The sequence below is a fragment of the Hyaena hyaena genome, unplaced genomic scaffold (assembly GCF_003009895.1).
Source record: "Hyaena hyaena isolate Hyena2069 unplaced genomic scaffold, ASM300989v1 scaffold_97, whole genome shotgun sequence".
In the NCBI taxonomy this organism is placed as follows: Eukaryota; Metazoa; Chordata; class Mammalia; order Carnivora; family Hyaenidae; genus Hyaena; species Hyaena hyaena.
In genome coordinates this window covers 1,027,826-1,043,258 of record NW_024080728.1, presented here as the reverse complement: position 1 = coordinate 1,043,258, position 15,433 = coordinate 1,027,826, and the positions used below count along the sequence as shown (strand labels likewise).

At 52.9% G+C, this 15,433-nt stretch overlaps 1 protein-coding gene across 3 annotated transcripts; it reads right to left on the bottom strand.

Annotated features, from left to right (window-relative positions):
* Positions 1–133: 133 nt before the first annotated feature.
* Positions 134–14,439, bottom strand: ZSWIM8 (zinc finger SWIM-type containing 8). 3 transcript variants are annotated; one of them, XM_039235170.1, is made up of 26 exons: positions 13,956–14,439; positions 11,442–11,595; positions 11,115–11,209; positions 10,766–10,938; positions 10,482–10,589; positions 10,285–10,366; positions 10,030–10,150; positions 9,592–9,793; positions 9,262–9,437; positions 7,918–8,911; positions 6,840–6,971; positions 6,526–6,705; positions 6,242–6,425; positions 5,932–6,030; positions 5,227–5,351; positions 4,562–4,802; positions 4,303–4,461; positions 3,977–4,205; positions 3,512–3,801; positions 3,145–3,368; positions 2,127–2,615; positions 1,741–1,900; positions 1,436–1,612; positions 1,166–1,285; positions 732–842; positions 134–611 (listed from the first exon to the last, which is right to left on the bottom strand). In XM_039235170.1, the coding sequence occupies exons 1-26, from the start codon at positions 14,161–14,163 to the stop codon at positions 151–153; spliced, it is 5,694 nt and encodes a 1,897-aa protein (XP_039091101.1). In that variant the 5' UTR covers positions 14,164–14,439; the 3' UTR covers positions 134–150. The 3 variants fall into 3 exon arrangements, with proteins under 3 accessions (XP_039091101.1, XP_039091099.1, XP_039091100.1); XM_039235168.1 differs by having other exon boundaries at positions 310–611; positions 732–910; positions 1,717–1,900; XM_039235169.1 differs by having other exon boundaries at positions 310–611; positions 732–910.
* Between the last annotated feature and the right edge of the window lie 994 nt (positions 14,440–15,433).

Here is a 15,433-nt window from a genome sequence, read left to right as displayed (position 1 = left end):
ATTTTTCTGTTTTGTTTGCCTCACTGGAGTGGGAGAACTTAGAATAAAGGAAGTATCAGTCTTTTCCCCCACAAAAAAAAAAAAAAAAAAAAAAAAAAAAAAAAAAAGAAAGAAGGCAAAGGCCCAGGCAGACTAGAGTAAAAAAGGAGTTTATATATTTATAAATGCCAAATAAATACCAGAGGCCACCCAATGCCCCCTCCCAGATAGGGCTGTCTCCCCCAACCCTAGGCTTCTAGGGTCTGAGACATCTTGGCCCCAAGCTACAGCCCAAGAGCAGCTGCCAGTCTGGGCTACCAGAGAACTGAGTGGGGATGATCTGTCCAGCCAAGATTCACTCCCTCTGTGTGAGGGGCCCCCATAGCCACAGGCCTGTGTCCCTGTATAGGACCCTAGAGGGGCCAGACTCATGGGGAGAAGGTGGTCATCTCGAGTGAGACCCGCTGCCACAGCTCCTTGGTCTGTTTGCTGCGCTTGAGGTTCTGCAGGATGTCGTTGAACTGCATCATGCCCATGGGTGTCAGGCAGAAGGCGCTGCGCGCACTGCGGATCGCATTCACAAAGTCGTCGTAGTCGGCAGGGGTCAGGTGAATCAAGCGATGGTGAATGTACTGGAAGAAGATGAGCCACTAAGCACAGAACCAGGCCCATCCTCCCTAGCATGTGGGGTAATCAGTTCCATGCCTTCCCAGGAGGTGTTCCACCCTACTCCATACTTCCAGGGTTGTCACCTGCATGTATGCCTGCTGGCAGCGCTGCACCAGTTGGTGGAAGGCCGGGGCACGCAGGTGGTTGTGGGCATGAGCAGGGCTCAGCCGCTGCAGCGTCTCCATGACGATCTCCTGCAGCACAAACGGGCTCAGCACCCCCTTGGCTGCCCCCACACAGAACTGGTGCACGTAGTTCACTCCTGGGGGGCAGGGGGAGGGGCATGAGACGGGGGTGGCCACCTCTGCCCTAGGGACCCAACTTTTATCTCTCAGCTCTGGCCTGGCAGAGAGCCTCCCTCCACCCCAGGAGCTGAGGTAACCCCCCACTCCCCGCGCACGCACACATACCCGACCAAGGCCTCAACTCTGAGCAAGAGCTAGGAAGGAGGTCTGGGATAGGAAGGTGGGGGAAGCAGGTGGGGGCGGACAATGGTCCTGGGGAGGGGAGGTGTTACCCAGCTTTGCTGCCAGCCCCAGCAACCATTTGACATCATCAGTGTAGGGGGGGGAGCGGGAGAAGTTGTTGGGGTGATCGTTGTGTGCCCGGCGACCCAGCATCTCCAGTGCCAGCATTCCTGGGAGAAAAAGATGGGCACGTGGTGAGGGCACATCCCTTTCATCCTCTACCCCAATCTGGTACATCAGACCCCCGACAAACCAGAGCTTTGGGGAGGGAGCCTGTGGCACAACTGTAGGTGGGAGCATAAAAAGGGACGTCCTCTCACCAACACGGTAGGCAGCGTGCAGGTGGTGTAGGCTGTGTGGGTTGACAGGCTGACTGTGGGTCTCCTCCTCGGGTGGTGGAAACCCCCCGCTCACCAGAGGGCTGGGCTGTGTAGTCAGAGCAGGCAACGAGGCACCCTGGATGGCTGGAAACGTGGATGCTGGATGGACGCTGCTCACTGAGGGTGGGATGAAAGCCACATGAGGAATTCATAGCCCAAAGAGAGATGGAGAGGGTTCCTCCTCCCATCTCCCCTGCCCAGTGTACCTCCCCTCCATTCACCTGTTCCCTGTCCCCACAACTCACAGGCCACACTGGTGGGCAGTGGGAGCCCTGGCTCTGTGTGGTAGGGATGTACGGTGATGGGTGCCATGGAAGGAACGGGGAAAGACACAGCAGTGGCAGCAAGTGAGGGGGGAGTCACTGAGTAAGGGTACTGAGCCCCCAAGAAGGCAGGATGCACACCCTAGAGACAGGGAGAAGAGTAGGAAATTACATGATACAGCTCTCCCCCTTCATCCCACAAGTGGGTATCCCTACATTTCTTATCTTGGTTGGCCTGAGTCCCCCCGACATCCACCACCTCACCAGGACAGTACTATTATTCTCCCAGAGTACCCCACACTCCAACCCCACACGAACTCCTAATGATCTGCCACGTGCCCAACCCCCCAGCAGAACACTGGTCTCACCTGTGGGTATGCAGAGCTGGGCACAGGGAAGACGGCAGGCCGGGGCATATGAGGCATTGGGTGGGCAGGGTGAGCTGGGTGGGTGAGGTATTGAGGGCTGCAGGGCAGGTGGGGCTGTAGAGCAGTGTAGGGGTGCAGGCCAGGGGAATGACCATGCCCCAGTCCTGGACCTGGATATAAACTGGACCCCACTGAGATGACTGGCACCACTGTGGCTGCTGCTGTCACTGCTGCCGCTGCCACTGTAACCGGCTCAGTCCCTGGGACCCCCCTGCCCTCAGGCAGCCCCCGCCCAGCCTCCCCAGCTGCCCTGATCCCACTTGCACTACAGCTTGTAGCCCCTTCACGGGCTGTGGATGAGCCACCTGCTGTTTGCTCATATAGCCAGAACCACTGGTGAGCAACCTCAAACAACACTTCAGGGTATACACCCCCACCCTTAGCCGCTTCTTCCACTGCCATGCAGGCCTTCTCCAACATCAGGTTATCCTGGAAGGAAGGGGCACAGAGGTTAAGGGGGGAGGGGCTTTACTCAGGCATGGTTGTCCATGACATTCCAACATCTCCCTCTAAGTTGGCTGGTATCTGGGTAGGCATCAGAGGTCAGGGCCAATGCTCAGAGTCCGTGTCAGAGCAATGAATGCCTCACACAGACACTTAGTGACCAGAAGACCCAGGTCATAGTCCCAGTTCCAAACTAACTTAACCACTCCCTCCCATCCAATTCCCACTATCTCCCCAAGGCTGTCCCCAAGTATTCCAGCCTGATGATCACCTTGGTTCTTAACATGGACGTCTCCCATTTCCTTATCTATAAAATAGGAATAATCCTAACCTCAGAGTCATAAGGCAAAGTAAGTAACGGATGTGAAAGTGCATTAATATATCAAGTGTCAGCAGCACAAACTAGAAAATTTGTGAACTTCAAGACATGGAAATCAAGAGCTGGGCTGTTAGTTTTCCCCATGTCCCTTCCTAGATACCTGAAAGCAAGTCCCCAGATTGCCTGTAGAAATACCTGCTCCTTGCACTGCACCAGGGCCCGCTGGATCTCATTGGGGTTCAATGCATGGGCATGAGGCAGGCAGCTTAGGGCTAACTCCGCTGCTGCCCTCACCATATTGGAGTCTCGTGCTCGTGATGCCCTGTCAGCCAGGGATGCAACCTCAGGGGGCGTCAGGTGTCCATCCCAGCATTCTACCAGTATAGTCAGGGCTGCACTGCCAATCTCCATTGCCTGACCTTCAAGGAAAGGAGCAAAAAAAAAAAAACCAGAGTGGGATTAGTATGGTGTCTTCTATCAGATCAGTAACTCCACAAGGATAAGACTCTCATTTCTATCAATTAATCCCCATCCCGTTCCCAAATCAAGATACTGGGTTTACCTGTAATCCAAGAAACGTGGGAAGAATAAGTACGTGAGAGCCAGTTGGGAGAAACAAAGTTGTGCAGGCCAAGGGCATAAAGCCCAATCTCGAAGGCGCAAAGGTGCAGGTTGCGGTGAGGACCCTGATGGCCCCCTGAGGAAGATGGATGTGTGAAAATGGAAGTGCTGCTGTTGCCCCCTGCCTTGATCAGCACCGTCTTCGCCAGTTCGAAGTAGAAGTGTGCAGCTGCCTCTGATGGCTGATTGGGTACATGGGGGGCATGACTCTCGGGACGGCGGCCCTTGTACCTGAGGGGGCAATGGGGTAGGGACGGGGATTGGGGTTTCTCTGAAACGGGTGTCCAGGTGGGTTAGGAAAGAGCAGGGTAAGTGGTGTCGCTGGGGGAACGATAGTTGGATTACACTAGGGCTATGGCTCTGACTGTGGGCCAGATGAGAGGAAAGGAGTATATCTTCCACTGACCTGCCAACTTCAACGGTCTTTGCCCGGGCCCCTCCACTGGCACTGGCCCGGCGACTTCCACTGGAGGATGAGGAGCCCAGAGAGTCCGAGGAAGAGCTGCTAATGCTGTCACTGTCCTGTCCTCGACCCCAGGAGGTGGGGGCCCAGCCCCCTCGAAGTGGCCTCCGGCTTAAGGTGGGGGAGCTATCCGATGTTGTTTCAGGGGCACTGCTGTCAATGCTGGCCATGCCTAGCCCCCCAAAACAAATCAGTCTCAGAAGCTAGAAGTTACACAATTCACACTTCAGGAAATCCCTCCCTCCAGGTCATCCCACAGGCTGTCATACCTGTGTGTTTCTTCTTAGGCCGTCCTGGGGAGCCCCAGCCCCGTCCATTGTAGCCTCCACGACTGCCAAGTGCCAGGCGGCTGGGAACCTTCCCTTCTGCCCTTGGGGTCAGAGCTGCCTCAGATGGGAGGCCCTCGCAGGGAGAATGTGGGGAACTTTCTAGGTGGGGAAAATAGGACATTGGGATGAGCCAAGGAAAGGGGACCCCAACATGAATCCATACCATTCATTCCCCCCCTGCCCAGTGCCCCCACCTCACCAGGCACATTCTTCTCTGTGAAGCCCTCAGTGGGGCCTGGCCCAGCCCCTGCCACACTCCCTGGCTGAGGAGGCCCTGCAGAGCCCGAGGTCAGTGGTTGCAGGGCCCCTGGGGCAGATGGACCCCCATGCTTTGAAGGAGACCTCTGGCTGGCTGTGGCTGGGCGGCTGGAGGAGTAGAATGAACTCAGTGTCTGGGGCTTATGAGTCTGGCTCTCTCGGTCCAAGAGTTTGTCTAAGATCTGGAGAACAGAGAAGCGGTGATAGGATGCCCTTTATCTCCCGACTTCTACTCCTATTACCTTACTTTCCCTTTGAAACAGCTTAATACTACCTCTTCAGGAAGCCTTCCCCAGTCCCAACCACAGGAGAACCTCCTGATGATAGGGACTGACTTACATATCTTGATATCCTCTCTAACACTTAAACAGGACTGACTATACTGATATTTAATAAATATTGAAATAAATGAAAAACTGCTTTTCTTTCATCCCCTGCCCAAGCATTCCTATGAGAACCATTGGTCTTTTTCTTTATGAAGTGTCCCCAAGATTCTCCACTTATCCCCTACGGGCAGCATAGCCCTTTCCTCATTGTACCACAATCCCCCAAGAAAGGGTAAAATTTGCTCTCCGCCTGTCGAAATCTTAGTACCTCAGTCCCTACCTTTTTGAGCTTGGCTTGATCATCCTTGTAAGTGATCATCAGTGCCAGTGCCAGGTCACCCTTCTCCCGACGTGTGCCTTCACACAGGAGGGGATGCTCCGCCTCGCTCACTGTGGTCTTCATACCTGTGAGAAGAAGGGTCTTGTAGGGACTAAGAACAGCCATAACTCCCAAGACAGCAAACGTGAACAGGCCAGGGCTGCCCAGCTACCAGCATATGTGAGATAAGGAGTTCTCCTGGCCCAATCCACATCCCCCATGGAAGGTCCCCATTACCTATTACATCCAGCCTTAGCTCTGATATGTTTTTTAAGACCTTGATAACCGGGCCCACACTACCTTCATGGCATACCCATCACTTCAGGAAGTTTGGCTCCTGACTCTCATTAAGACTTGATTGCCCCTGTGTTTTTATTCATGGTGTTTTGTCCCTTTATCAAAAACTTAACTGATCTTTTAATCTACATTCCATATTCTACACCCTTCCTGAATCCTTTTCTTACATTTTTGTTTTGCTGCCATTATAACCCCTAACAGCCACAGTACACCTTTTGTCCCTTAGTTCTTGACTGTACTACTTGGTTTACACGTGTCATTCTGGCAGTTCCACTACCTTCCACCCTTTCAAAACCGGGACTATGTCTCATGCCCTTCAAGGCCTGGGCCTGGTAGCTCACAGATGTGCTCAGAATACTCCAGACTCACCTAAGGCAGCAACTGCTGCTTCAAATCCCAGTTCCTCGTCCCCAGGCATCTCGTTGTTCCAGTTACGACTTGGAGGCCGGGAACCCGTGGGAGAAACCACTGTATGAAAGGTGGAGTTAAGTCAGGCAGAAAGAAGTATCATGGAAAAGAATGTAATTTAGGGAACCCAAGACCCTCATCATTCCAGACCACTCATGAAGTTGCATGATGGGTCCTAAAGGCAATTCAGAGCCTTGGGCCTCTTGGTTTCTCCTTAGAGAAAACTACTACTACCCAAGATCCCCACTCACTGTAGAGTCATGCACCATACCTGGAGCACATAGAACGTCAAAGATGAAACTGGCCAACATGAGAGGCAAAACAGGCCGATAGTCACAGAGTGTCCCTTCCCGAAGCTCCTCTGCCCGGCACCGCATGGTACTCATCTCACTTGGACCCAGAGGAATCTTCTTGAGCAGGGCAGCCACCTCAGACTCCTGGTATGCCAGCTTCACCTAAGGGCACAGGAAGGAGCTCAGACCTCTAATACTTCAGTGGAGATCAAGCTGCAAGTCTCTGAGGAGACTGCAGTACAAGGCTGATGGAACCTCCAACCTCCAAGGCCTTGGTAGAAGCTGGGGGCCGCTGTAGCTCCAAGGCAAACATGCCGACTCGGAAGGCCAGGTTGTGGTGCTCTGGGCGTTCACTTAGCACTGTCAATAGGAAGGCTGCCTTGGTCAGGGTGTTGGTAGCCACCCAGGTCTGACGGCTCGTAGATACCTTGTTCTTCTTGCCCTAAAGAGGGAAGTACAAGGAAGCAGGCATATGAGTCTGACTCATCTTGGTGGCATGAGGAGGCTCTCACTTGGGGTGGGGCACAGAAGAGGATTAGGGATAAGTGGGGAGGGAGGGAAGTGGGGGTCTCTCACCTTGGCAGGGGGCGGCTCTACCTTGAGGTCAGGTGGGTTGGCTAGAAGGTCCTGGGCAAGCTCCACAGTGAGGCGGGAGGCCTCACTGCTGTAGCCGTGTGCATGTAGGGCCTCAGCACAGGCAAACAATACCTGGAGAGGACATGGGCACCACACAGGTTGAAGCCCCAACTTCCAGGGGCAGGACACCATACTCACTCATGCAACAAACATCCCATGAGTACCTGCTACGTGCTAGGCCCTATACTAGTCCTGGGTATACCACAGGAACTCACAGTCTGATTAGATAAACAGACACCAGAACACACAAACCAGCATGAAGCCAGCTACCACTGAGAAATGCCAAGAGGGGAACAGGCAAATAAGATACTTCACTGAGACCTGGGGCAGAGGGGCAATCTCAGGGAAGACTTCTTAGAGGAAGATACCTGAGACCTGAAAAAGGAAAAGGAGCTAACCAAGTAAGATGAGGGCAGAAGATTCTAGGCAGACAGGCCAGTCTGTGCAAATATAAGGATGCAAGAGAGAGCACTGCAAGCTAGAGGAATGGTTCGATTGACTGTAGTAGAAAGGGCAGGGGGCGCTTGGGTGGCTCAGTCGGTTATGCGGCCGACTTCGGCCCAGATCATGATCTCATGGTTTGTGGGTTTGAGCCCCACGTCAGGCTCTGTGCTCTGTGTCTCCCTCTCTCTGCTCCTTCCCCGTTCATGCTATCTCTCAAAAAATAAATAAATGTAAAAAAAAAAGACAAAAAAAAAAAAGGAAGGAAGGGCAGAATACCTAGATGCTGCTGGAAAAGGATACAAGATCGAACCAAGTGAGGCCTCACAAGTCATTCCAAGGGCAGTGGGAAATCACTAAAGACTTTTAAGCAGCAGAGGGACACAATCAGACATTTCAGGAATATCAATACGGAAGCAGTGAAGAGAATGGACTGCAGGCAGGGAGGCCAGACAGGAGGCCCCTAAAGGCTTCTAACATCCACACTACAGTCTTGACATTCCCCACTACAGCCAGATGGCCCCTCTCCCAGCTAAGGCTAAAGAGCACCCTCAGTGTCCCCTCAGAGTCCCCTCACCTCCATGCGGCTCTCCTGTTCCAGTGGCTTCAGCCCAGCAAACAGGTCGTGCTCCTCCCCAGCCCCGCCCTCGGCCTTCTCTTCCTCGCCCCCAGCCCCATCCTGGGCGTTCAGATAATATGCCTGGTAGTCATCATCCTCCTCTCCGACCGCAGTGGCTGCCTCTTTGGTTTTGGGGAGCCCATTGCCACTCTCATCTGTAGAAGGGAGGTCATCCCGGGTACAGACCTCCCCAGGCAGTAGCCCACGGGGGCCAGCAGAGGCTGTGGGAGGCTCAGGCCCTTCTGAGAAGTACACACCACCATCTTCTTCATAAGTATCTGGGGGTTCAGGAAGGAAGGTGGAAGGGCCACGGGAGCCACCAGGAGGAGGGCAGGGTGGCGGGCTCTCAGGGAATCCACCAAAGGTGCTGGCCTCTGCACCCAGGGCCAGGCTGCTGTCATCCAGGCTCATCTCCGCCAGATCTGGCTCCAAGGAGCTGTCTTCACTGCTCAGCCGTCGCTTGCTCCCACCGCCTGCTGAGCCCTTGCCCCCGCTGCCAGCCCCACCCAGCGCCTTGGCTTTGCCCCCACCTGGACCCATCTTATGCAGAGACTTATCTCCCCCCTCAGCAGAGAGGCGGCGGGGACCCCGCTGTGACGAGGGGACCCCCTCACCCAATCCCTTGCGCTTGGCCCCAGGCTCCTTGGGCCGCACAGCTGGCTCAGAAGGAAGAGATCGGGGCCGCTCCCGGGATTCCTCCAGGCCCCCAGATCGGGAGGCACCTGGCCGAGGGGGCAGGGCTCGGGCCCAGCATAGTGCCAGCTTCCGGTCGGTGCCACTGTAGGTGACACCAGGGAGTGGGTAGGCCTCTTCCCAGTTGAAGTAGCAGGCCTCTACCGCTGGCCGGAAGCCAGGGAAGAGCCGCTCCAGGGTCTTTTTGTGCTGTCCCCGCTTCACATTCTCAATCACCTTCAGTTGCCACTGGCGTAGCTGTGCACACAATTCCCGGCGGCTGTGGGAACAAAGTTGGGAAGGTTGCTGGGGGGCTACATTCTGCCCTGGGAAGGGATGGAAGGAGATAGAGCAGTACAGGGAGGGTACCCAGGGAAGAACTTCTTGAGCCAGCCCATACACATCACTCCAATACGCAGGTATTGGGGAAAGTAGGAACTATTTAGGGGAGGGAAGGAAGAGAGCTTCTTGGAAGCAGGACCCCTGAATCACTGGTAAACCTAATGCTCAGCAACTCCCACTTCCCTAGGACTAGAATAGTATGTTTCTAGATGCACATAACATGAGGGCTTGGACTGTCCTGGGCTGGCCTAAGTATCCATGCCGTGGTGAGGCTAGGGGGAGACTCACCGCTGGGGGCTGAGTGCAGGGTCCAAAACAGCTAGCCTCCACAGCGTGACCATCTCATCACACATGCTGGCACATGCATGGGCCGCCACCTCTGACTGCCCATTGCTACGACCCGTGTGCCCACTGGCGCTGCTGTGTGAGGCTGAGGTGCGCACACTGTACCACCAACCTGTTATCTGGAAACAAAGAGGGCTCTGAGACGCACCTAATAGCTTGGAAAAATGAAGAGCAGCCCTCCCCAGTGTCCCTGTCAGCAAGAGGTAAATGAGGTTAAGGGAAGGAGAAAATGAACCACAGTGGGGTTCATTCAACCCCACTCTGGAGGCTTACCTGTTCATAGGTGAGGCACTGATCAGTGAGGATTTCCAACAAAGGGGCAGCATTGCTGTCTCTCCGTTTGAACATCTCCCGCACGATGCTAAGTAGGTTCCAGACACCCTCTGGCTCGCGGCCCCTCAGAGGGCGCAGCAGACATGCCCATTCAGCAGCAGCTGGAGGCTCCGTGGAAGACAGATACATGGAGTTCACATCACTGTGAAGGTAATGGAGTGAAAATGATGACCCTGAGATGGGGCTGCATAAAACAGGTGAAAGTGCACCATGGCTTTGACACAAAAGGGGCCCTGACCCAAAATACAGAGTATAGGAGACAAAAGACGTCCGAGACAAAAATTCTTGAGACACAGGTATTAACAGAACAAAGGATCTATCGACAGCCTGAAGGATGTGCCCTTCTACCACAGACAAGCATAAAGAGATCCAATTTACCTGAAGACCACAGGTGAAGGTCCACAGAACTTGTGTAGAGTCTTCTTGATATTGTCAGTGAGTGTTGACTCATCCAAATACCACGTACTCTGGTCAGAGGCAGAGGGCCCTGCTGTGGGGTCTGGGGGTGATAGGCAGTCAGTTACCTAGAGATACGGGCCTGGATTCACCTGACAACAGCAAGCTTTTGATAAGTGGTGCTCTGCAACACCACCTTTCTTCCTTCCGACTGCCCTTCCTTCTCTCCACACTCACCCGGGGCTCCACACACTGTATTGATGGCTGTAGACTGGGAAGAGAGGAGTTCATCCAGAAGACGCTGGGCTGTGGGGAGGATCTGAGGGGGAAAAGGACAAAGGCAAAGGTGACCCAAGGAGGCCTTGGCCTAACATGAAGACTAATATGCAGTCCTGAAGCTTAGAGGTGGAGGAGGATGTCCCAACCTCACTCACCTGCTGAGGGAGCTCACTGATGAGGTACTGGGCAAACTTCTGCAGCTGGTCCCTCTGCAGCCGAGACAGGGACTCTGAGACTGGGGCACGCAGACAGACTGCGGAAGCCTGAAGGAGACACAGAGAGACACAGAACAAGCTGAGAAAAGGTTTGCTGACACTGGGGCTAGGGAAAGACAGGTATATTAAGGGAGGCAACGAGGCTCACATTGTGGCCAGGCATGCAGCAGAGGAGGGGGGGATGGAGCGTAGGATAGGGCCAGGATAAATTGGGAGGGCCTCACGTTGTGGATGCGGAAGAGACAGAGTGCCACGACGTGAGTGCACCATTTGGCCCCAGCCCCACAGGTGCAGCTGCAGGAAGTGACCCGGCAGCGGTCAAACATCACAGCCACGTTGTAGGCCCCTTTGGGGGGGACCATCTGAGGTGGCACCACTGTAGCACTCAGGTGGAACCCTGGGGAGAAACATGGTATGGTCAAGGAGAGCCATCAAGACATAATCCTCTGTCCTCAACCCTGACCCTGCAGTTATTCGGACAACCTGCTCTAGCTTCTTGCAGTAGGTCCTTAATTCATAACACAGGGGATGGGCGGGGCAGGGGGGTTCCCTAAGGCATGATGGGACCCTTACCTATCTGCAGTGGGTCTTTCACAGCCCTCATGCGGAACAGCTGGTCCCCTCGCTGGAACTCATCCGCGCTGCCATTGGCCAGGCACGAATACAGCCTGGGAGTGAAGAGGACACAGCCACAACTCAGCAAATAACCTGTCAGAGACCACAATGCCCTGGACACGCTCTCCCCAGTGTCACTCCCTCTTGGGGAAAATCCCAGGCACTCCTCCCCTTGTCTTCTTCTTACCAAACCCCAAACACAGTATCTCCTTTGTTCTGCAGGAAACCCAGCACACAGTGTGGAATAGGAGGACCCACTCCCTACCATCAATCCTTTAGCCTCACCGGATATCCTCTTCATTCTCAGGGAAGCTCCAAAAAGCAATTCGGAGCTGTAGCTGCTCAGGCACTGGGGGATAAACTTTCTCCACCACTTCAAATGGGATATGAAATGCCACCTGCTTTGCTGATAGCTCCACCAATGGGATCACAAGTCCATCTTTGGAAACAAAGGTTTGGGTGAGGGTAAAGAGAAGGGAAAATGAAAAGGGTCATGATTATCTGGCACCAATGCCAGTACCTAACAGCTTGGGCCCCACCTTCACTATGAAAGAAAAGGGAGATCTGGATGAAAAACCAAGAGACCCTCCTGTTAGAATATATTAACCCTTAAGACTCCATCTGGAGGAAGGGAGCTAACGAACTGCAGCCCACAGCCTGCTACCAAGGTCTAGAACAGGAGATACCAGGGATATCCCAGAAACTCCTGGCCAAACAAGTGTGTTCCAGGATCCTAGCCAGTGACCTCTCTCACCTGGCTTGGCATCTAATTTCCCTTATACCTAGCACTTTAGATTCATATTACGTTGTTAATGTCTCTACTCTGACATTCTCTTCTCCAACTGCTTTTTTACTATCCCGTTTTCTCTAAATGATTCTAGGCCTCTAACTAAGGAGGGAAGACAGCCAGAGCCCAAAAGAGTTAAGAGAGGGACCTCCAGTAGCAAGAGAGGCTGCATGTCCTGAACCTTGTTCACACCTGATCCTTGGCTTCCTACAATGGAAGCCTGGGAAGGGGGATGGGAAGAAAGATGGGTTATCCTAAGGGAACCTAGCTGCTGCTCCTGAAATCACCTGGAGTAGGATGCAGTTACCACTCAAAGCTTCCCACATTGTTTTAATCAACAAACGGTAAGGAGCGCCTAGGTGGCTCAGTCGGTTAAGTGTGAGACTCTTGGTTTCAGCTCAGGTCAAGATTTTTCACAGTTTATGAGTTCAAGCCCCGCATAGGACTCTGCACTGACAGTGTGGAGCCTGCTTGGGGTTCTCTCTCTCTCCACCCCTCCCTACTTGCTCGCTCTCCCCTTCTCTCTCAAAAATAAATAAATGAAAAGTTTTTTAAAAGGTAAAACACAATATACTGCATACATAGCTCACCAAATTGATAGTCAAATTAGAAGACCTATCAGAAAGTCATGGAGCTGAAAGAAACTTTTTATAAAAAAAAAAAAGTTAATCTCCTTATTTTACAAGTGAGAGACTGAGGGTAGTCCAGGATGGCAGCAGGTTGGGGGAATGACATGCTTTTCTAGATTTTAACCTATTGAGGAAGATATCAGTATGTTGAAAATTTTCACCGACATGACTTCAGTTACTTCTCTCAAAGTGGAGCTCTGAGCCCCAAGGCTACCCACACATGCAAATGTGAAAAAGCAAAGAGACCACAGAAGACCCACAGTGAAACTGCCTATGATCTCTGTGCATGTGTGGGTGTGTGTGCACAGAACATATGCTAACTCTCCAAATGAAGTTCAACACTACCACTCGTAACAAGTGACACATGTACCTTTATCTTTGTCCCAAAGGGGTGCTAGAAATCTCTGCAGGGAAGTTTGGAAAACAGGGCTCTTGGAATGGCCAGAGTACAATCACAGTCCCAATTGCTGAAAAACGTCAGCTTGCATGGAGGCCCAGAGCAAAAACTGTGCCATGAGGAAGGCAGGGAAAGGATGTGGTAAGTCTTGGGCCTGAGGAGCTTCACTTATCATCACTCTCCCCTCAATCCCCTCAAATAAAAGCAAAATTCTTCACAGCACTAATCAGTTAATTCACCGAAAGACCCAAGGATAAAAGAAACTCACAGCACAAAGCACGAAGAGCATTTCATAAGGAGACGCTAAGGACAATTACCTACACTCTTCCCCAGGCCTCAGATGATGGAAATCTAAGGCTCTAATCCGGTGGTCCCAGCTTCCGACAGGTGTTCGTTAACTATGGCCAAGAAACAAGGCTCTGATTTGAACCTATGTGACTATGGAATCTCCAGTTCACCTCCACTTTCCTCTGAGTGAAACCCATTTTTGGTGTAGCCAGAATTAGAGATCATCATCACTCCTAATAAAAAGCTCCCAATGCACTCTGCAATGGGAGTGACATGCCTCAAGTGGTCCCGTCTTCACAATCCACTCCCTACCCCCCTTCTCTGCTATTTTCTGGCTTGCCACGGGCTGAACTCGGTTAAGTATTCCCAAGTCTGAGGAGTTTTTCCTCTTATCCCATCACTAAGGCAAACAAGCCACAAAAAATCTACTTTTTGTCGCTAATCGTATCCAACCCAGAATTTCCCGGCCATCACTCTAACACAGAAACACACACACACACACACACACACACACACACACACTCTACACACGCTGGTGTGGAGAAGCCAACCCCAGGAAGACTGGAAAAGCGAGTCCAGAAGTCCGTTCCAACCAGCTTGGGACAGCTCGCGGTCCGGGACAGCTCCCGAGCAGGGACAGCTCCCCGGCAAGGCCTGAGCAGAGTCAGCCCGCTCCCTTCCCCCCAGCTCACCCTTACCTCGCATTCTGGTACCGCCACTGCCACCTCCGCCACCGCCGCCAGTGGGGGAATTGGGCCCCGCTGACTGTTTGCGCCATCCCCGCCAGTTCTGGCAGAGACTCTCGGCCTCGGAGATGAAGGAACAGAGCGAATCCTCCTCAAAGCGGTCCGAATCTTCGAATGAAAAGCGCTCTCCGTCCTCCCACTCCGCGAACATCAGCTCCATGGGGCCTGCACCCCCCGGGGCCGGGTCCCCCCCCGCGGATCCGGGGCCTGGGCCGCCGGCCGGGGGCTGAGGGGAGGCCCGGGGCCTGAGGGGCGAGCCGGGGCTGGGGATGGCCGGGGCGCTCAGGGCGGCCGTGCCGGATGAGGATCTCAAGCCTGGGAGGGATATGGGACCGGGCCGCGCCCAACTGCGAGGTGCGAACGGGGATCGCGGCCAGTATCCGAGACTCTGGGCCCGGACGAAGCGCTCGGCAGCCGGGGCCTCTCCGCGGCTGCGGCGCCGCCTCCCCCATCAGCTGATCTGAACTTCCGGCCGCGCCGTCCACCACCACTTCCGCCCTCACGCGCTTGGGAACCAGACCCAGCACGGGCAAATGTAGAGGACCCGTTTGCTTAATTGCTACATTTCCTGTTTTTTTTTTTCCCTCGAAGCAACCCTCAGATACTGTAAGACGTAGCCAACTACCAGCAATATATGAAATGACTATAAATCCCAGCAATAACTCGGCGTCCATAAGGCCCCCAAGGAATAAACAGCCGCCATGAATGCCGGGAATCGTAGGCTGTCAAGGGATAACACAGAACAACTGGGTGGAGCTAATGTCTCAACTCCGGATAGGCCCTGGGGCCGCATCACCTCTTGGGAGTTGTAGTCCAGAAGCCTTCATTCCATTAGACTTTTTCTAGGGTCTCATCAGGAAAGCACCATGAAAATAATGCAGTTGATTTCAGGAAATGCTTGTACTGTTTTGTCAGTGGGTCCTTTGAATTCAGGAGTTTTTAGCCTTTTTTCGTGCTACAGACCTTTTGGGAGCCTGGTGAAGTCCCTGGACCTCCTTCTCAAGATTGTTTATAAGTGCACAAAATATAAAACTTACAAAGGGAACGAATTATGTTGCAACACAATTATCAAAATATTATCAATTTTTACCATAGTAATACTTCTTTATTTACACATTAAGTAAAATACAGCAGCAAGTTTAACAGCTACCATAATTTTGAAGCTAGTGATGGGTATAAATGATATTGAGTATCTGCAACCTACTATATGAAAATATTATAATCTCATATAGGTATTGCTGATACTGTGGTTTGCTTCTCATGGTCCTCACTGAAATGCTAAATTTTCCTATCCATATCCACAGACCTCATAAAAAAATTTTCCCATCCATATCCACAGACCTCCTACTGGGAATCTATTGACCCTAGGTTAAGAACTCCTAAGTCCAGTCCAAAGTGCCTAGGTATTGAGTTTCTTCCTACAGCTAAAA